Source organism: Geospiza fortis, unplaced genomic scaffold (genome assembly GCF_000277835.1).
Source record: "Geospiza fortis unplaced genomic scaffold, GeoFor_1.0 scaffold20, whole genome shotgun sequence".
Taxonomy (NCBI): Eukaryota; Metazoa; Chordata; class Aves; order Passeriformes; family Thraupidae; genus Geospiza; species Geospiza fortis.
This window is the reverse complement of record NW_005054374.1, coordinates 2,959,824-2,981,477: the sequence shown is the minus strand read 5'-3', so window position 1 is coordinate 2,981,477 and position 21,654 is coordinate 2,959,824. Positions and strand designations below refer to the sequence as shown.

Genomic DNA, 21,654 nt, shown 5'->3' with positions numbered 1-21,654 from the left:
CTGAATTCACTGACGTTTTCTAACAAGACTCCTGATTCCAGATCCAAATGGGCTTTGGCCACACCATACACATAAGACCACTATGTTTGCAAAGCACATTGTTTAGCCTTACTGAGGTTTTCATTTGTGTCATTAAAGCATCTTCAATATATAAAGATACACTGGCAATGATTTGAGATTTTTCTCTTTCATATGATCATTACCTAAAACATTTTAAAAGGAAAATCTGTGTCTTACAAAGCAACAAATTTAAGGATTAAGAAAATAGAAAAGATGCTATAAGGAAAAGGGTGATACAGAAAGGAATTCACCAACCTCATCAGATATTTGCTGTGCAAGACGTATTGCTACATTTCTCAGCATGCATTCTGAAGTTGGATTAGGAATGTTTTGTAGGGCATTTTGTAGCACCACTGCCTGGTCATGCGTAGCCTGGTTTATCTGGAAGAAAGTATTTCTCATACTTACTTTTACATGGGAAAAAAAAAGCAAAAAGATATGAAGATCTAAAGTTACTTGGAAAAGTTTGATAGAAGTAGATAAGATCTTGGAAGGAAAACTTAGTGCAAAGGCCAACATAAATAAATCTCTTCATTTTCAAACAGATACCATCACACCTGAAGACACTATGCTGCACTGGACGATCACAGGGTACAAGTAGTTGAAAGGAAAGGCACTTGCTCAAAACTCATTAGGTTTGGGGGCTTGTTTATTGATCGGATTACTTTAAGCTGACAGAATTTTTTTCTGTTACAATGCCTCCTTCCCTTTCAGTAGATGTGGGAAAGAAAGGGTTTGGTCAAACATGGGGGGTCCCTCTGGATTAGATAAGAGTGTTCAGACAGAATACAGCTGCAGTTTTTATTATACTAAAGTACATTTTAAATATTTCAGTTACTCTTGAAGAATTTTGCTCAAAATGATCCCTCCTGTTTTTAATAATATTTTCAAAACAGAAACAGCAAGACAAGTTTTTATCTTTTTTTTGTATTGGTTTGAGCATAGATTCCTCTCTCCTTAGTCTGCCAGAGCTCCATAGTTTTGACAAAACCTGAAATGGCTGTTTCCTTCTCACAGACAAACAAAAGATGGTGAGCTGTGGTTACAAATTAAAACAGAAGAGTATCTTCATTTTCCTGTACCAGTTTATTCAAAAAGCCCATCTCAAATGCTGCTCAAAAGACACACTGTGAGGCTGCTGGGTAAGGTCTGGTTTTAGTCACATCCCTTGCTTTGTCAGCTTCACTAAGACACTTGATTTAGAGAGCAAAGTTACAAAGCCTCCACTGAAGACTAACAGAGCTTCCACAGTCACTCAGCTATTGGATGCTACTGGTAGTGATCAACAGCAGTATATATGGGGTAAATCAGTTCTGTGTACAAGAACACTGTATTTAACATTATTAATTCAACCTTCTATGAAAACAAGGAAGAAAGTAACAATTTTAAAGTTACTAGTGACAGCAACAAACCAATAACTGAAAAACTACAGACACATAACCTTGGTTGCCTACTTCTCCTAAATAGTGATGGAAAGCCAAGACAGAAATTATGCTTTGGTACTTGTGCTTAAGGTAAGAGAATTTAAAAATTTTAACGAATCCCACCTGCATCCCAGGGGAATAAAAAATACCAAAAGTCCCTCAAAGAGGATGATGGTGACAGCGAGAATAAGTGTTTTTCCCAACAAATCAGTTATTATGAAATCAGATGTTTGCAACTCCAAATAGTGAAAGTCAGCAACTGCAGACACATGTTAGTACCTCCTAAGAAGTCAGCCTAAGTCTGTTCCAAACAATACTTCAAGACTCAAGTGATGCAATGTGTGTTCCAAACTGCCCTTTAAATAACTGTTGTAAGAAAACAGGGCAGTAAAATGTACTCATTTTAAAAAGATGAAAGACAGGGTGGCAAACATGTCTGCATTAATATATTCCTATTATACTCTAACATGAGGCATAAAAAGGATCTTCACTTCTTTGTAATCATTAAGAGTTTTGATTTACTTGAAAAATAATTAATTATGTATCTTCTAACGGATGCAGCTAACCAGAACAGGTACTTATGTTTGAGATTTAAGGGGAATGCACTTCTCCAATTCAGAGATGGATCTCAGTCAGTATTTTGGAATTAAGTGCTCTGAAGTGGGGCTCTCTGTGTATTCTTGAGGACAAGTTGATACATCAAGAAATAAATTTAAGATGGAACCTCACAAATGGGGAATTCACATTTATCACAGAATATGCTGAGTTGGAAGGCCCCACAAGGATCATCAAGTCCAACTCCTGGCCCTGTACAGAACCATCCCCAGGAATCACACCATGTGCCTGAGAGCATTGTCCAAACACTTCTTGAGCTCTGCCAGGCTGGTGCTGTGACCACTGCCATGGGGAGCCTGTTCCATGCCCAGCCACCCTCTGGGGAAGAACCTTTTCCTAATACCCAACCTAGACCTCCCCCGACACACCTTCAGGCCATTCCCTCAGGTCCTGTCACTGTCAGAGCAGAGATCAGTGCCTGCCCCATCTCTGCCCCTCATGAGGAAGTTGTAACTGCACTGAGGTCTCCCCTCAGTCTCCTCCAGGCTGAACAGACCTAGGGACCTCAGCCCCTCCTCACGCAGCTTCCCCTCAAGGTCCTTCACACCATGCCTGTGGCCCTCCTTTGGAACGCTCTCCAAGAGTTTTGTATCTCATGGTGCCCAAAACTGCCCCCAGCACTCAAGGTGAGGCTGCCCCAGGTCAGAGCAGAGCAGGACAATCCCCGCCCTTGCCCAGCTGGTGATGCTGTGCCTGACGTCCCTCAGAACACAGATGTCCCCCCTGCCCGCCAGGGCAGTGCTGGCTCATATTGAACTGGCCAATCAGGACACCCAGGTCCCTTTCTGAGTCACTGTTTTCCAGCATCTCATTCCTCAGTGTGCCCATACATCCAGGGTTGCCCTATCCCAGGTGCAGAATCTGGCACCAGCCCTCGTTGAACTCTGTATGGTTGGTGATTGCCCAGTCCTGTCATTTGTTGAGACCTCTCTGCAAGGCCTCCCTGCCCTCCAGGGCATCAACAGCTCTCAGTTTTGTGTTATCTGCAAACTTGCTCAGTATCCCTTCCAGTCCTGCACCCAGGTCATTTATGAAGATGTTGAAGAGTGCAGGGCTGATGACGGAGCCCTGCAGAGCCCCACCCGTGACAGGTCACCACTCTGTCACTATTCACTACAGCCCTTTGTGCCCAACCTGTGAGCCAGCTGCTCACACATCACATGATGTGTTTATCCTGCTGTGTGCAGGACATTTTGTCCAGAAGGATGAATAGAGTTAAAAATGAGAAGTTACCTGTACTGACAATCATGCAAACCATTGAAAATCATATACGGAGCAAGTGCACCTCACATCTAACTTTTTACAGTCACCAAGAAATAGGATTTGTTTAGTAAATTGATCTCTTTTTCAGAACTGCAAAACATTATCTGAAAGTACCATGAGTCCTTGATGTGCAATGCACTCAAAGAACAGCTTGTCAGTGAAAAGCAAGGAGATGTTGCTGCACACATTATAAAACACAGAGCACATTGCTATTTGCAGCAAGGAAGGTTTATATTACCGGTGAAATTGTACTCGTGCCTTCCACAACTGGCTGACAAGCTTCTGCCACAGCTCGAACATGGCCATATCCAATTGCTGTTAGCAATAATTTGGCTATTTTCAGAGCATTAAGGTAGGCACCCCTTCGAGTTTCCATATCTGCATTTGGCAGGAAGTTATTTCTGGTCAGCATGCTCAGCACAAGAGGCAAACCACCACTTTTCAGGAAGTTGTACTGGAAGTCACTGGCGTCTTCTCCCAGAGGTGCACTGGCAGGCATTAACAAGGCATAAACTACCTGTAGAAGGAAATACAGAGTTAACTAATGGAAATACATCAGCTTGGATATAGATGACTGACCATGAGAATTTGTAGCAATACAACACAAGCAATGCTTTGGCAGCACTGGCCACATACATTTATGCCAGTAAATTGTTCAGTATTTTCAACTGTTAATTTCAAACCACAGTTTGGTCTTAGGCTTCCATAATGTTACAGACAGGACTGCCACAGAGAGAATTGACAATTTTTAAAGAACAGGCAAAATATCACTAACCTCTGTTAGGTACAGCACTTGTGAGGCAGAAGGACCAAAGAACAGAGAATCAAGAGATGGACTAAGGCTGCTTTCCCCAAGCTTTGCATGATCTAAACAAATTGCTCTTAGTTTCTCGACCGTAGTGTTGTCTGCAATAAAAACACAACTTATAAGCATTTTGCAGCAAAAGTACTCCACAACAAGCTAGTACTATTTACAACTATAAATCTGAAAAAAATTAAGTGTCTCAGAACAGTTGCAAAAACTTACAGACAAAATCAGACTACAGACCGTTCTCCAATGATTGTAACAGTCAAAAGTGATCCTATTAAAGCAGGGCTACAAAATCACCTTAAAATGCAATGCTCCCCATTTTCACTGCACTGTGGCAATGAACCCCAGTACCAGCTGCAAACTATGCAACCTCATATAGCAGATAAGAAATAACTACTTGGGAATCTTTTACAGTCCTAATTAGGATAACAGTAATGAATTACAGTACTAATAAATTACCAGAAAGTAGAAAATACTCCTCTATCTTTACTTTTATGTATCAGGTGAGAAATTATTTTACAGCATATTACAAGATAAAAAAAGGATCAAGTCAAGTTTTACCTGGTGGCATGAGCTTCATAAGAACACGAGCTCCATCTCTAAGAGGTGGCATATTTAGACTACTGCCCAAGTCTGCAACTTGCCAAAGAAAAGAGATGTATCGAGGATGCAGTGACATGATCTTAAAATAAGCAAATTTAAAAAAAAAACCTGTTAGCCAAAGACAAAGTGTAAGACAAAACACGTTTGAACTGGTAATTTCAGAAAATGCTTACCACTCCAGGCAAACAGCTTTCAACTTCTGGATTTGGACCATCACTGTAGTGATTGCCATGGTTGCCCGGAGAACCAGTTGAAGAGTCAGAAGAACTATCTGGACTTGAGGGCATATTAGAATTTATCTGTGTAAGCTTAGCTGTAATTAGCTGAAAAACACAATCACAGTTTTAATACTCTCCAAAAATTAAGATTCTTCAACAAATAAGCATCTGATAAAATGTTAATGGCATAATATAAGAAGAAGAATGGAATTATTCCACAAAAAAAAATGATGCCATGCATGATATTTTTCAAGCATTTACAAAAGGGAAGGAACATCTAAATTGATGTAAATACCCAGCCTGCAACACTTACCGTTTTATCCTTGAGATTCAGCTGCCCAATTAATTTTCTGTCATCTGCAGGATCTACCAGCTCACCCCCAATGAACAGCTCTACTTTTGTGTGTGCACTGTTGGCTTTAATGCGATTGAGGATGCAGCGCCGCACTTGGCCAATCGTGTCGTTTGTGTGAGACCAAATATCCAAATCTTCCACCTGCCGGCCTTGGTTTGGAAAACGAACCACAAGTGTGATATGTTTCCCACGGAAAGCTCTGAAAATAAACAGAAAAAAAAAAAGCAAAAGTTATTTTTGCTCTCATGAAATAAATTCTTTTCTTTCCTGCATTTTTTGCAGCAGGTATTTCAACATCAAATCTTTATGTGGTATTTTCCAGTGTAAGATTTAGTAAAAGTCCCAGCAACTATGGCAACAACATACACAGAATCTTTCAAGAAGCCAACACTCAGTACCAATGCATTAATCATATGGTCAAATTTACAGTCAGGTTAGGAACACTGAGAGAAACTATAGAAGTCTCTTAGAGTTTTAGGTCTCTTCTCTGTCTTGTAACTTCCTGATCAAAATGTGCAAACAAAGCTTAATCAGACTGGCAATGATGTTTTGCTCTTTTAGCAAAGCAACTCAAGCTTTAAATACACCAAGATCATAAAATCCATCAGGTTGCCAAGCCTTAATGCCTTCTGTCAAAATCAGCCTTAATGCCCTCTGTCAAAAGCTGTTATAAGTTTTATGCTAGGATTCCAGTTTTTAAAATCACAATCTTTTAAAGAAAGTTTGAAGTGGTCAAAAAAGGAAGAAATGGTTTCACATTAGCAGTGATCACACTCCCCACAATGGCAGAGAGCTCATTAGGAAAGATGCGCCCAGATAAGCCAAACAAACTAATCCCATGTAAGAAAAGGCAAAAACTCCTCACAAAGCTCCTTGCTAACAAGGCCTGTGAAAGATTAGTCTAATCAAATAAGCAGCCCATAAAAAATGTACTCACAATCAAAAAGAAAACTTTGTTAGGACTCATCAATCAATCAATATATGCAGCAAAAAAAGCTGTAGCAACACAGCAAATTACTGGCATACCATGAAGAAATAGCAATTTTTTTGACAAAAAGGTCATTTAAAGTAAGTGGATGAAAAACCTCCACCATGTTTAAAAATATGTTAGCTGCATCATAAATCCATAGAGACACCAAGGATTTAAGCTAAGTTTTCACTCAAGGACAAGTATAAGAAGAGTGAAAGTGTACAGAAAATAAATATACTTCAAAGTACTCGTTCTCTTCTTCCCCTCCTCATGAGGAGCTTACAGAATATTTCACTTAGAGATAATTAAAAATTTAATCTTGCAAAGACTGAGATCTCTACAAACAATTCTGGAAGGTGAATATATACATTTACAACATGTTTTTGTATAATAAGACTATGAGAAGCAAAAAAGTTTTGCCAATGCTAATGTAAAGAACAGTACTGCTTTTAAGTAATTATCTGAAATAAAGAATTATATCCAAAACAATTGAGCCTCAAGGTATGTTATGCTAGTTACAGAAGAAACCACCAAGTTTATTTTTAGGCCTGCTGCCCCTTTCCCATATACTTGTATTTGCCTGATCTTTAAAATAATTTTTTTAAAATATAGTTTCATATAGTAACATAGAAAAGGGAATTCTGAAGCACTATGAAACCATTTCCTGAACAGAAACCATTTAGAATTTAAAAATCCCAGGGATAATAGTACTGGTTTAGTTTTACAGAAATCAAAATCATGATACTGCTTTTTCACACATACCTTGACATAGGTAGAATAGTTCTCTCTTCGTGGTAATCACTGTCACATTCATTTATATACTCCCTTAAAACAGTCAACACTCTCACCATCCTTATTGCTTCTTGTCTTGCACAGTTGATGCTGTCTTTATCTCCATCCAACACACATAATGTATCATAGGAGGCTTTTAGACGATCAAAACAGGACTGAATGAAGTCTTCATGAATCACTACCTAATTTACATTAAGAAATTGGAGTAATTATAAGACATATTAGAATCCATCTTTTCAGAAGGATGACCAAATGATAGAGAAAAAAATTCCCCAAACCCAAAACAGGTAAGTCACTCAATCAACCTGTTTTATTCCAGCAACTCCCATCAACATAGCTCTAAATTAGTGAGCACTTCAATAATCTCACATCATCAGCAGCTGTAACTGTACTGTATGTAAATAGAAAAAGTGAAAATTTGGACAGAGAACACTGAATTGGACTTTCTCCTTTTCTCAGACTATGTTAAAGAATTCTTGTGTGCATGTAAATCCAGGACTTCTGGAAGTGTCAGAGCTAAGCATGTGCAGATGGACAGATCAGTGCATGCTTAGTAAGCCCAGACCTACAGCAAGAGAGAAGCCTCCAGCCATCTGCCACTGCAGGAAAATACAGCTTGAATGGCTGTGAATTCACCACCTAGAGCAGCTGTGCTGGACCTGGCAGACTGGCACCTCTGAAGATGATGAAAGTGTTTTTGTAGACAAGTAGAATATCAGTTTTTTAGAAATACACCTGGCAAGTTATCAACTGGAGATTGTCCAAAGGACAATATTCCTCCAATAAATTTGTGCAGTCACATAATTACAGAATGGTTTGGGTTGGAAGGGGCCTTGATTATTTTTATGCCCTCTTCTTGACTCTCACCAGCAGATCCACATCCTTCCCATGTTAGGGGTCCCAGAGCTGGAGGCAGCACTGCAGGTGGGGTCTCACCAGAGCAGACAAGAAGGGCAGAACCCCCTGTCTGGACCTGCTGCCCATGCTGCTGTTGATGAAGCCCAGGACACCAGTGGCTTTCTGGGCTGCCAGTGCATGTTGGGCTTCTTCTCAACCAACTCCCCCAAGTCTTTCTCTGCAGGGCTGCTCTTGATCTGTTCATCCCCCAGCCCGTATTTGTGCCTGGGATTGCCCCACCCCAGCTGCAGAACCTTGCACTTGGCTTTGTTGAACTTCACAAGGTTCTCAAGGGTCCACTACTCAAGCCTGTCAAGGACCCTGTGGATGAAATCCCCTTCCCAGAAACCCAGTATCTCTTTTGTGTCCACTCCATACAGCTCCCAGCAAATATTAATGCAGGGAGATAATATCTGATTTGCTAGACCTCAGCTTGACCACTACATAGAAACTCAGTGACTCTTTGTAAGGGGCATGCCAGAAAAAAGAGATTACATTAGCTTGTGACAACACCCCACAGACCCAGCTCCTGAACATACTCATATGAGTAAGTGCCACAATTTGCAGCGCAACAAAAGGCTCTCCTCTTATGACATTAACTGTTTTCTGAGTAACAAGAGCAAATACAGCAGATGAACTTAGTAGGAAAAATTAATGAGTGTTCAGTCTGCAAAAATGAGAAAAAAACTTTAGTTCTGCATCTGCCCAGAATCTGATGGTTGGACTCACCTGCCAAAACACAGAAACTATTTCCTGTTTTCAAATCTTTCAACTACAAAAATATCATCAAACTGATGTTTAAGACTATTATTTAAAGACTATTTTAAAAGACTATTTTTATTTTTATTCCATTCAGTCTTCTTGTTGCTTTTTCTTACCTGATTAACTTGTAACCTTGGGCCAAGATTAGTATAGATCTCTTTAAGAAGGTCTATTGCTCGGTTTGCAATGTCATCATTTCCCTGAATCACAACCTAGCACAATTGAAAAAAAAGCATTTACATCTCTTAAAACTTGCTGGCGCAAAAATGCAAACCAAAACTACTACATAAGTATCTCAACACAACAGCATGTCTAATTATTTTTGAGGTGAAAGGGACTAAAACACTTAGTTAGAAAATACATTCAATAAAACTTACACTCAAATTAATAATTAATTAGTTTTGAAGTTCAGAGTTGGCAAGAAAGGCTGATGCTCTATAAACAGAGTAAAAGCACTGTTTATATGTTCATGTTTGCATAACATTCCAAATTTTCTCTTGTTTCAGAAAATAAGAAAACTTCAGATGCTTCAACAATCTGCATCACAAGACAGAATTTTCAAGTATTTAAATGGCTCTGAATGGGTGGAAAGGGGACAAGCAAATGAATTGTTTCTAACATGATAATCTAAATTTTAATTACTAGTCACCAGGTCTGACAGCAGGTTTTACAGACGCCTGCAGGGTATGCAGCTCAAGAGTTTTGCTGATCAGAGTAAGTTGATTCCCAAAACTAAAACATGCTAACATTCTGTGGGGTCTCTGTTCACAAACACGATGTGAACTTATTTGTATAAAAATTGGCATCTACTTTGGTTTTAACTATTATCACCAGGATTAAAATACCCAACCCTTCAAGAAGCCACAACCAAAATTATTGGACTGCTGCTGTACACATATTACAAACACATAGCCAGGATAATCATGTCACAGGGCACCACTGTGGGCTCTAATGCAGCTCTTGAGAACTAGAAATACTCTGAAAAAATTAGGTTACAGTTTAAATACTGATGGTTTTCACCAACAGATTTGGCAAGCTTCAGGAAGCTTCGACCTTTCTACTGAAAAGGAAGGTTCTATATACAGAGAATAGGTGGTTATATGGAATCTACAGATCCCAGAAAACCACCAAGTTTAGCCAAAATGCTGTAAGAGGAAGAATCAGACCAGCCATCACTTGGTCTGATCTAGAATTGCTCCAGTTTACCACACTAGAAGGAATGCCATGGAATAGCTTAATGAAGTGCAAGAAACAAAGCTTAATTATAATGTGCATGTGAAAAAAAAAGAGAAATCTACTGATAATTCACCTGGAAGGATCTCTCCTTCTCCAACAGTATTGGCAAATTTTTAGTTTCATGCACGTACATAAATCTATTTAAGTTTCAAGTAACTTTCCATTTAACATCAGTCTGCAAAGTTACCAACTTGCATACTTACTGCAAAGACAGTGGAGTCAAAAGCCATGTATTTAGTTGGAAAAAGCACATTTTTGTAATTTCAGTCCATTACTAATAAATTACACATCCCTAAAAGCATAAAGAGACTGAGAAAGTCTTAGCAGTTAACCTTTCAGATGCTTCCTTCAATTAACTCACCCTCCAAAGGTAGTCTAATCCTATTAATTCCAGGTCATCCATCATATAGGCTCGTCTCTTTGCTACAAGCTTTCCTTCTCGACAGTTCACAGCTTTGAAGAAACGTTCAAAACATTTCATTCCATTTTCTGTTAATAGGGAAGGATCCAGCTGAAGCACATTATTTTCAAAGAAGTCCTTATTAATGTCAGGGTCTAAGTCTGGTTCATCCCCCATTAGTTTGGAATACCATTTAAAACAGGCTTCGCGATCACAAAGATAAACCGCATTTTCTGCTAAACACTTCCATATTTGCTTCGCCTGAGGGGCACAGAGCCACAGCTGACCATCCTTCAATAAAAATCTTGAGCAAAACAAAGAGACAATTAACAGCACTGTCTAATACACAGCCAGAGTTACAATTCAGTAAAAAGTACAGGCACAAAGTTGGATATGCACATTATACATGTATATATCACAAGTATGAGAATTTTATTTACATCATCAGTCCACTCATAATCAGCCCCATGATATCTTAGTAAGTTTGAATGAATCATGACCAATCAATTCCAAACAAAAAAGGAACACAATTCAGTAAAAAAGTGCCTTACACAAAAATACCACGCATTGTTTCCATTTTATATACAAAGAAATGCACATTTCCTAATGCACACTATTTAGTTTAAAAATCAGGTCACAGCATATGAGAAAAAATTAATTCTGCAATGATTCACTATGTTTTAAGACTTGATTTAGCAAAATTGCAAAAAAGGTATCAATAGCATGGAGCAGAGCCAGAAGCAGAAATCAATGAACTGGAAATTTTCCCTTTTATTTAAGCAAGTTTTTAATTTGTGTTCAGTTATTATGAAACAATTATTAAGCAGTTCAATTCTGAGAGCTAACACTAAGGAGGCTTCAGAAGGAACGAATGATAATCAAAGTTCTTTAGATTAATTTTTATTATTATTTTTTTTAATGTATAAGAAATCAGGGACTGAGTTATGGCACTGCTTTTCAGAAATTGCTACATATATATTCTACATTTGACATCCCTGGAATTTCATAAATGTCTCTACATTAACAAACAGTGAACTTAAATCTAAGGAAGTTACAATTTTGAAAATGCAGGAATGATACATTAAGTGTGCTACCCATGTGCTATTGTATAATTTCATTAAACAGTTAACACTTCAGTTTAGTTAATGAAAATTCTCAGTAAAATTTTAAAAAGTAAATCTCCTTTACAAAACACGGAAGAAATAATTCAAACATAACAGTTCAAGTAGTTTTACTCATTTAAAACAAGGTTAAAACAGAGTATGAAAAGTTGAGAGAGACTCGGCCTAAAAAGCATCAGCATTCTGCAGCTCTATGATGAGCAGAGATCTTTTGTTTTCTTATTTTACTCCAACAGGAGTTGGCCAAAATCATCCAAATAATTTTTTTATTGCACTTTCTTTTTGGGGCTTAGTTGCTGCCAACACATCATCACCGACTGAGGAAAGTATGTGTCAGTTTATGATCATGGATTTAATTCTGGTGTGATACAAGTAAGGACACACAGCCATATCCCTACTTGGAACACTCTAAATTTGAAACTAAGTTACCCCAACAGGAATGTAACTGTATCCACCATACACTATATTTAAGTCAGTAAGGTTCTGCACACAGACAGGAAAAAATACAAATCTTAGTGCAGAATAAAAGCCTTGGATTCCAAATAGTCTAATAAACTTTACTTCATATATCCAACAGCAGCATAAAAGCCCTCCAGGAAAAAAATCAAACCAAACCAAAAACATTCAATGTATTTTTGCATCTGAGTTTTGAAAGAAGTTAACAAAACAAATTAAAGCTATAGAAGAGAGAGAAATGCAAAGCATTTTTCTTCAAAAAGCATTTAAAGCATTCTTAAAGAAGTTAAACGTTCAAATTAAAGCTCACCGTAAGAAGTTCAGTCGCTCCTGTACCTCCTGCACGTGACTGTAGCGGCTTCCTGGTCTCACAGTCTGAGGATCATACTCACCATGCTCTGCAAATAAAACATTTTATTAGACAACACACTCAGAAAAGTGATGCTGGCTCCAGAAGACAGGGTGTGTTTGAAGACTTCTTACTCTGAGTATAATCCAAGCCCAGTACATTTTCAGTGAGGCATGTGAAAAGAGTTTTCAGCAGTCAGCCACCAGTTAATGCTTCTCCTATGCTAAACACAGGCAAAGACTCCTGAGGTCTATAATCAAATCAACAATTATGTGCTCATTGTTCAGAATAATCAAAGTGCTACAGAACAATTATGAACTTGCACTCTACATATTCAAATAATTTTTTCCTATTTTCAAGTAGTCAATTTGAAGTCAGAAGTCAGTTGAAAATAGAAATACACCAAGCATATAACTCAATTATCCAGTGCTTTTTTTTTCTGAGGATGCTTTAATTTTGTTACACAGCATCTTTTCCAAAATTTCATTTTTCTGTTGTTTAGGCTTTTTCCTCTCCAGAGGAAATCATGACTCCATTTCTTTACCACCTTTATACACAGCTATGCACACAATATCACTCAGAGGAAGAAAGTATAAGACAACTTTATTTACTGCAAGTTTCCAAACATAAATCCCAAATGCCTGTAATACTGACAAGCTGGAAACAGAAGTCATCTTTTGAAAGTAAGGCATGAAGGCAAATGTTTACCTGCATTTTGTCAAAGTTCAGCATAATATTTTCTTAACAAACAGCAATTTTGTTCACAGGAACATTGTTTTGGTGTGGTTTTGTTTGGTGATTGGCTGTTGTTTAGGTTTTTTTTTTAATTAAAGAGATACAATCTAGATCTGCACTTGCATTACCTTCATTTCTACTAGCAGTATTTCATCATGACACATTCATTATGACAGCTCCATTACAAACTAATTAATGCTTTATTTTTTATTTGCAAAGATGTATAGATTGCCTTTAACTAAGGTGACCCAGCCAGGGTAGACCATCTCATGACAACATCAAGACTAAAAGTAAATTTTATCTTCAAATCTGAAAATCAGTATCTACGTCCCATTACATCAGGCAGGAGGTAAAAAGAAGTACATCAGTGCTTCAAAATAAAGAGAAAAATAATTGTCATAAATACTCCTCTCTATATCCAAGTGTAAAAGCTATACTACCTCAAATATTGAGTGACAGGGGAAACACAAGACCAGTAGTTAACTAATGTCTGCAAAACTGAAGACATTATGTTCATCAGAAATCCTTAAAAATTAAATAATAACCTTCATTAAATGATCATAAATGAGCAATTAGTGAAAGGAGAAATGTGGAAAAAATCTGAAGACATAATATAAAAGTATGTAAACAAAAATTATTTAAGAATTAGTAAAATATGCTGTGTCTCCAGTAGAAAAAAATTGGGGTAGATAAGCATATTGCAGAGAAATTAAAATAGATTACTTGAAGTGTTGGGTGTTGAGGGTGGGTTTTTTGTTTGATTTTCATTTGTTGAGGGGGAGGTGGTGGTGTTTGTTTATTTTCACTGTGGGAACTACCTGGGCTTTTTCTTCCTGACTAAAGTTTAATTCACAGACACAACATCAATAGTGGCAATGACAGGAGAACTCAAATCCAGCCAGCTGCAGACAGGCAATGTGGATGTACTTCAGAATTCTGAAAAACTCTGAACTACAAAAAAATTCTACTTCCCTAAATATGTTGTGTATCACATTCTTTCTACATCTCCCAGATTTATTTTCTATTCTGTACATCCCACAGCAAGTCAAAGTGTAATCTCCTTAAAAATTCCTCTTAAACACTGGAGCAGAAAACAACTGGTTGAAAATTTAAGTATAATTAGTGATAAACACACACAGAAGATCATATGGTACAGTTTCTACGAAACTATTTCATTAACACTTTGGATTTTTTATTATTGCAGAAAAAGATAAATAAAGCAGAATTGAAATCTTCAAAAGATCTTTGATAAATCTTTGAAAAGATGAAACTGTGACCTCCTTCAGGACTACAAAATCCAAAAGCAGTTGTCTCATCTCATGGAGGACTTTGCAGAGCTGAAGGAAAGGATGAGTTCAAGAGAAGGGAAAACCACAGAGCACAGAAAAAAATCAGAAATATAGATCAGGCTTCCCTTGAACCCTAAAAGGGCAAACACATTAAAGGAGAGTATCCCAGAAAACATTATGCATTAGTGAATAACAGAAGACTAGAAACACTGTTTTCCATCACTGAACACAACTAGGGAAGACTTCAAGGAAAACAAACATATGGCAAATTCAAAATTAATTTTAAAATATCCAAATTACATAGTACTTGCAGTGTGAAGTGCCAAGAATATCTGTGAACAACTGCATTTTTTGTTTCTATGGCATTTGTTTGACCTGTGCTGTTTGTATCTTGGTCTTGAATTTTCCCCCTCTGTCTCATTCACCTTCTCCAGCCAAGCTTAATTCTACAGCTTCCAGTTCTTTCTGATTTCACATGCATAATCTTCTTCCTTCCCCTTTCATTTATTCCCTTTCATTTATACAGCCCCCTGGCATATTTTCTCCCCCTCCATGAAGGCATGGAAGACAAACATCACAGCATTCTATGTTCTGCTCTATTTAGTATATAAAACTGAAAATTAAAGAGTTTTTGCACAGGAACTGTGGATTACAGTCTGAACACAGTATCTGGAACATGAGGAAGATTTCCTGGTTACCCTTAATAATGTAATAAAGTGCCTAATAAAAAACCCCACACTATTATTCTTCTGTTTTTGTACTCTTGATACAAATGAGAAGTTCTGTAGCAGCTTAATCTCAAGAAAGAGCATTTTAATTGCTTTGTAATTAGATTAAATTTAAACCCTTTACATACTTGTAATTCCTATTGCACTGAAGATGTTTGTATCACTGCTTAACTGAGTCACTACAGCTGGGGAGGGGCAGGGCAATGTGGGTTTTTGGGAAAGGAAAAGAATCATGCAAGTCATCAGCCTAATTCTTCTGCCCTCAACAATTTGATATGTAAACAATATTTTCAACAATGACCTTTTGGTTTGAGAATTAAAAATAAGATAAATTAAAAATAGTTCCTACACTAATACTGAAAACAGAGGAAATAATTTAGTATTATTTTAACATTATTAGTGCAATGCTATAATTAGTTAAGGTACTTAAATTAGGGTAAACCCCTCCATGTATTCCTGAATAGAGAAATACAGTTGCAGTGTGTAGATTTAACTGAATGTTATTCTCACTGGCCTACACCTTGCTGAAGTGACCATCTTCACAGAGCACCATTATTTACACAAGTCCACAAGTATGTATGTATTTTGGACATCTCTTATATAAAATACATACATACATACATATATATACACATATATCTACATACACACACACACACACATATATATATATACACTTAATACTCCAAAACACATGAATTCCAGGAAGGCCACTTTCCTGTGCACTGGAAGCTACAAGCTCTCCAATGTGCAAATATTCTGTCTTCCCTGAATGACCTACATTGAATCCCTGCAGAACATACTGTGTTATTTCTGAGATGCAACAGAAAGCCTGCCAGGCTGTTATAAGGCCAGGGTAGAACAGTCCTTGGTTCCAGTCAGTAAAGTCAGTGGTGGGGAAGGAGGAGTATACATCTCCTCCTTCACTTCTGTTGGCATAATTTTGTATTTAAAGAACTGTGGTCCAGTGTACCAAGTTTCCTGGCCCACCATTCTCCTTAATTTTCATGCTTCTACCTCAGTAGCTAAAAGTTAATGCAGAGTAAGAAGGTAAATTCATCAGCAAAGAGCTGGATTTAGCCTAAAATACAAAAATACTAACACAATGTGCAGCTCAAGTGCTGCTAATAACAAACACAGTGAGAGAGCCTGAACAGATGTGGGAGTTACAAGGGAAAAATAAATGGTATCCCTGTGGTTTGAAGTCCTTCTCCCTAACAAATTCCAAATATTGGCTGCAAACTGAGGTGATTAAAAAACTTGTCAAAGGAGCCTTCAAAATTCAGAACTAGGGGTTTACTACTAGAACCTTCCACAAAAAAACTAACCTAAGTAGGGCAAGATGATTTTTATCAATCCACACATAAACAATGGCTGCCACATTCTCATATTCTGCTGTAAAACACACATTTTCAATTATAAAAAAGAAAAAATTAGTATTGTAAGTTTTTCTCACACAGTCACCACAAAGGCTATTAATCCCACAGATGCTTGAAAATTAAACAAATAAACTTAATAGTTATTTTATTATGGGAATTTACTTTTAACTCTTATTGTTAACTAGAGTTCTCCTATGCTCCATGAGCAACTTTAATGTTCAAACTCACCTTTAGCATACTGCCTCATGCTTTCCATATAGGCAGAGAGGTTTTCTGCAACCAGTGTAACGAGGGCGTGATTGTGCTGAAGTTGATTGATTAAGTCATGTCGGTAAAACACGTGGGGACTTCTCTGAGTTTGACTGAAATTAAAATACAAGTGTTAGAGGAAAAGAAAGAAGCTTTGCACCCAATAGTCCAGAAATCAATTTAAGAGACACATCTTTGATGCAAGATCCAAATTTTCCTACAATATCTCAAACAGAACACAGACTAAGTTTCTGACAATATTTTTTTATCTTCTGACGTATCAACAGTTCTTAGGAGTTACTAAAGCAGGTAATTTATGAGGATCATATGGTTACAAAATGTATGGAAAACATCAAAGCAATGGGAGCAGCTCAGTGGAGGTGGAAGGAGAATATCTGCAGCAAGAGAGAAGATAAATAAACACCTACCCAAAATGCACAGTAGAGACCCTCAACTACAGTATAACTACAATATGCATAACCCTGGTTTCTCCCACAGCCATCTGATATTCTTTTCTACATTAAACATTAAAACACCAAGTAAAACTCATTACCATAGTCAAAGTACACTAACCAATAACCACACCAATTATTTCAATACTTAAAAAAACTCTAAAAATAGTATTGATTTTTTCCTAACAATAACTATGTGGAAAAATGTTGGTACAAGCAAAAAAAAAAAAACCTGTCACACAGAGCATATAACCTAAGAGCCCCCAGAAGTTCAAGAAAGGAAATATCCCAAATAAATAATTATGTTGTAATTTAAGTGTATTATCAAGACTTGACCAAAAATGCTTCTCTTAAACTACACCAGAAATATTCAGATGACAAAAGCAAACTACTGAGCTTGTGTCCAAGACCCACATGCCATGAGCACTATCAAATTCTAGAGCCTGAGGACTCATAACCTCTGCAGAACATTCTTCAGGTGTCTCAGCTGCTGTAAATCAGAGCAATGATTTTGACTGCATAAACCAGAACTGCTCTTCCACAGTAAAGAGAGGAAAAAAGAAAACAAGTGGCTGTCAGGGGGAAGAGCAGCATTTCTCACAGCCACTCAGCTGATCCCATAGCCTGCCCTAAAGAAACAAAGATCTGATTTCCAACCTGTTCTCCTTTCTTTCAACACTTAAACAAGTAGACCTCAGAATGAGCTGAGTGGATTACAGGCAGGATTCTCATGCTTCCTGGGAAAGAGCGTGTCTATACCACATGGCCTACAGCACTGCACACTACTTCCACATCTTTGGAGAACAGTGGGGAAGGCAAGAAATCCCAGTTCCAGCATCAGCTGACAGTGATCTTTACAGCTGATAACCACATTTCACTGTAGATATAACAGCACAGATAAATTGATTCGTTGGCCAAATATCAATGTCCATCTGGATTTAAAAGACAGAAGCCACCAACACCCTGCCAGTAATTTTGTTATCTGCAACCAACAGACTTTGGGCTGCTAAGCACTGTGGTTTTCAGAAGATTAAATTTCATAACATGCAGAATTTTCTAAAATAGTTTGAAAAACACTCAAATACCCAGACATTTCTCAGACAGAAAACAAAATGGATGGAAGCATGAAAAAAGAAAAAATACAGGACTTCACAGATTCAAAACATTCTCTGTTTTCACTTTAAGAAACTTTCTAATTATGTTTCATTTCATCGCCACCAACCTCCTTATGAGAATAAAGCAGCAGCAAATCCAGCAAAAAGCTGGATGTCTATTTTAGTGGTTACCCAAGACGTTACCTCTAGACAGGGAACTGCATTCTCGAAGGGTAACAGAAAAGAGGAACACTGATTATTTGGGAAATACATATGATCAAACAACTAAAGGAACAAACAGAACCAAGATGGGGCGTTTTGTGGAATCAAAGATATTAAAGTGTGTATTTATATTCATAATATTATGCATTTGTATCAATCTCACACAGTACAGCAAAACCAAACCTTTATCAGCAGACGACTACAATGTTCTGGGTTAGACATTTTTTATTTCTCTCCTTTCTCAGCCACAGGCACAAAAAGTACATTTGCACACGGATCCATATTGGTTAGCAATGACTTTGAAAAGCTGAATAATTGAAATAACTAGAGTTATGAGCTGTGAGTTTTAACAGTGATCGTGAACAACACTTCCAATATTATTTTGATCCCTTGCTAGGATGGACTCAAAGGCAAAATGATTGTCTTTATGCACAGGAAAATAAGCTGATTTGACAAGAGCCTCTAGAATGTTTTCTAGTATTAAGACAAAGTCTACATGCAATTAAAATTTTCCTTATGCATCTAAGGTTAGACTAATATTACGTTGTCCCTGGGACACAATAATTTAACCTTTAATATTATTACACATTAGTTACTAGACAGTCATTAATGTGCAATAACTGAGGAGCTTGAAAAATTGAAGTCAACAGTAAAACTCGTATTTTCATTGTGTTATACAAAATGGATACCAGAAGTCAATGTATAAAAAGAAAAAATAACATTTTGAAAGAGATGAAGTATTTTGGATTACGAAAAACAACATAGCTAGAATGCTTATTTATTAGAAAAATACTGGCACAAACTGGCAAAGGCAAAATTCCAAACAATTTAAATGGATTAAAAAGAATTATTTATCTGCACATATAACTCACCCAATATAATACTACATATGTAACTCAGCTTTTGAAGATGACAATTGTGCCAACTGAACAAATGCTATGTACCACTAAAAGAGTGCAGATTATTCAGATGAAAAATCCAAATTGCAGTGACTGATCCCCACAAATTCCACTACTTACAGTAAAAAGTGACTTGAAGCATCATTGTTGCCCTAAAGCACTATGAAACCACAGAACTCTCAGTGTTCAGTTAATTCTCCTAGGCAAGTAATTTAAGAGACTGGTCTTCTACTGCTCAGGTAGATAAGGTCAAACTTAAGCATTTGATATTGGTCTACAGAGGTTCTACCAACCAACATAGAGAGAATTATGATGATTATCAGTAAACTAAAGGTCAATGTTATGAGTAATAAAGGTGACTATTCCTAAGTATTAATAAGCATCTTTGCATTCATAAGAGTCCTTGCACTTACATAAATATTATTTTCTGTTGCAATTCTGGTTAAGCTGAACTTCCTGACACATGTAGCACTTCTTTGTGATCAGGGAGCTAAATTTTGCCACAGCAATTGTATAACCAATTCATCACTTTGTTCAACTGCATGAATAACTAGCAACAATTAAAGCCTCCCCCTCAAAAGAATTTCTACAGTGCCAATGGCATAAGATAATTTATACAGATATTTGCCAAGAATCAGCAGCACTTCCTGATCTGGACTGAACTTTCCATTGCCAGTGCCAGTCAGCTGGCCCACCTCAAAAGAGTAGCATAAAGAATATGTGCTCTGTGACATGTTTTCGAGGAAGTTGTCACAAATACCTGTTTGGACCTATTTTCACTCCAAATTCTAGAAGGATGTTAAAGTTTTAAGTCAAATAAGGGAAGCCGATAGGAAGAGGTATTGTATGCATGCATTACAATTTCCAAACTGTATCAATATTAAGAGTTATGAGAAAACTCAAGACTGGAAAATCAGGGATTATTTCAAAACTGTGTTTGCAAATTTCCCAGTCACCTGGGCAGTAATAACACCTGACAAAAACAACTCCCTCAACAGTATCTTGCTAACACAGCATTTTAAGTTCCTTGATTGAAACTTTTAATTACAAGTTCACTTTTCCTGGCATATTTGTTTTCAAATTCAGCATAAAAATAAGGTGCTATTACACACTGCAATGCAGACTGCCCTGAAATCTGAGGAAGATATGGTCAGATTAAAAAAAAATAGAGGAGAGACATTCAAACCATTTAACTGTACACAGACCATACAGGAAACTTACACTTCCACAACCAAAAAAAGTTCAGTTCCTCCCAAGATTACTTCGGAGCAGAAACCTAAATCAGTGCCTTGAATGCCTGAAGTGCTTCAGTAATTAATTACTTAAAGCAAAGTATCTTTGTTAAGGCACTGTGCTAAAAGCATTCAACTTGAATAACCAGGTAGCTTGGTTTTCCTAGATCTTACAGCATGAAAAAGGTTAAGGACTCCACAGAAAACAGAATTTTCTGCTAATTGGCAGGTAACTTTGTAACTTTTTTGGATAAACTTCAAACAATCATTAATGAAAAACTGTAAGGAATTAAAATATACTGAAAATTTTATAAGTATGCTGCAAACCAAATTAATAAAGAAATGCAACATTATCACAGCCCCTGAAAATGCTATCAGTAAGAAGATAGTGCTGTGCAAACTGCAGCTTATTTTCCTCAGCTTTCCCTGATTTGATCCTTTTTGTGAGCTGACTGTAATAGCAACATTGACTTGAATACTTTATCTGCTTACAAGAATTAAAACAAAGCACTTGTGCAGCACTGATAAGCCAACAATGTTTTTCAGGAATATGTAAAAATTCTGATGTGAATACGAATACTCTTAGGGGCTCAGTCTTTTTTACTGAGAAGACATTAAAAATAATTAAAATAATCATGTATACTTTAACAAGTCCAAACTGATAATGGCTTCTCATTATTTCTTCCTTTCAGAAACAAACATCAAATGAACCCCCGACAAAACCGACAAACAAACCCCCTCACCCCAATAAAACAAATTCCACACGTTTCTAATCTATTCCATTCAGGAGAGAAAATCAGTAGAGAATTTTACCCAGACCACAAAGCTACCTTTGATTTTAAGCATTTGAACTAGATGACCTGCAAGAATTTATCATCAAAGAACAAGGATGGGTTGCTGTGTTTGTGTATGTTATGTGTGTACATACAGCCACACGGGCACGTAAAACATATTTATGCTTTGTAAGCTAATTCCATTGTTAGGCAGGAAACCCCATGAATAACAGTAAAAGAAATCCAGATTTTCCTCTAGATTACCATAAA

The 21,654-nt window shown here is 37.1% G+C and overlaps 1 protein-coding gene across 2 annotated transcripts in view; it reads right to left on the bottom strand.

Annotated features, from left to right (window-relative positions):
• USP9X (ubiquitin specific peptidase 9 X-linked) overlaps positions 1-21,654 on the bottom strand; it is a 69,229-nt gene that overhangs the window by 28,032 nt on the left and 19,543 nt on the right. For both annotated transcript variants that reach the window (XM_014308583.2, XM_031060190.1), the window contains exons 13-23: positions 16,692-16,825; positions 12,294-12,381; positions 10,368-10,710; positions 8,887-8,982; positions 7,082-7,293; positions 5,308-5,548; positions 4,950-5,099; positions 4,735-4,855; positions 4,138-4,268; positions 3,601-3,879; positions 316-441 (exon numbers count right to left, since the gene is read on the bottom strand). In XM_014308583.2, the coding sequence (XP_014164058.1) occupies positions 316-441; positions 3,601-3,879; positions 4,138-4,268; positions 4,735-4,855; positions 4,950-5,099; positions 5,308-5,548; positions 7,082-7,293; positions 8,887-8,982; positions 10,368-10,710; positions 12,294-12,381; positions 16,692-16,825 (1,921 nt within the window). The remainder of the gene's footprint in view (positions 1-315; positions 442-3,600; positions 3,880-4,137; positions 4,269-4,734; positions 4,856-4,949; positions 5,100-5,307; positions 5,549-7,081; positions 7,294-8,886; positions 8,983-10,367; positions 10,711-12,293; positions 12,382-16,691; positions 16,826-21,654) is intronic.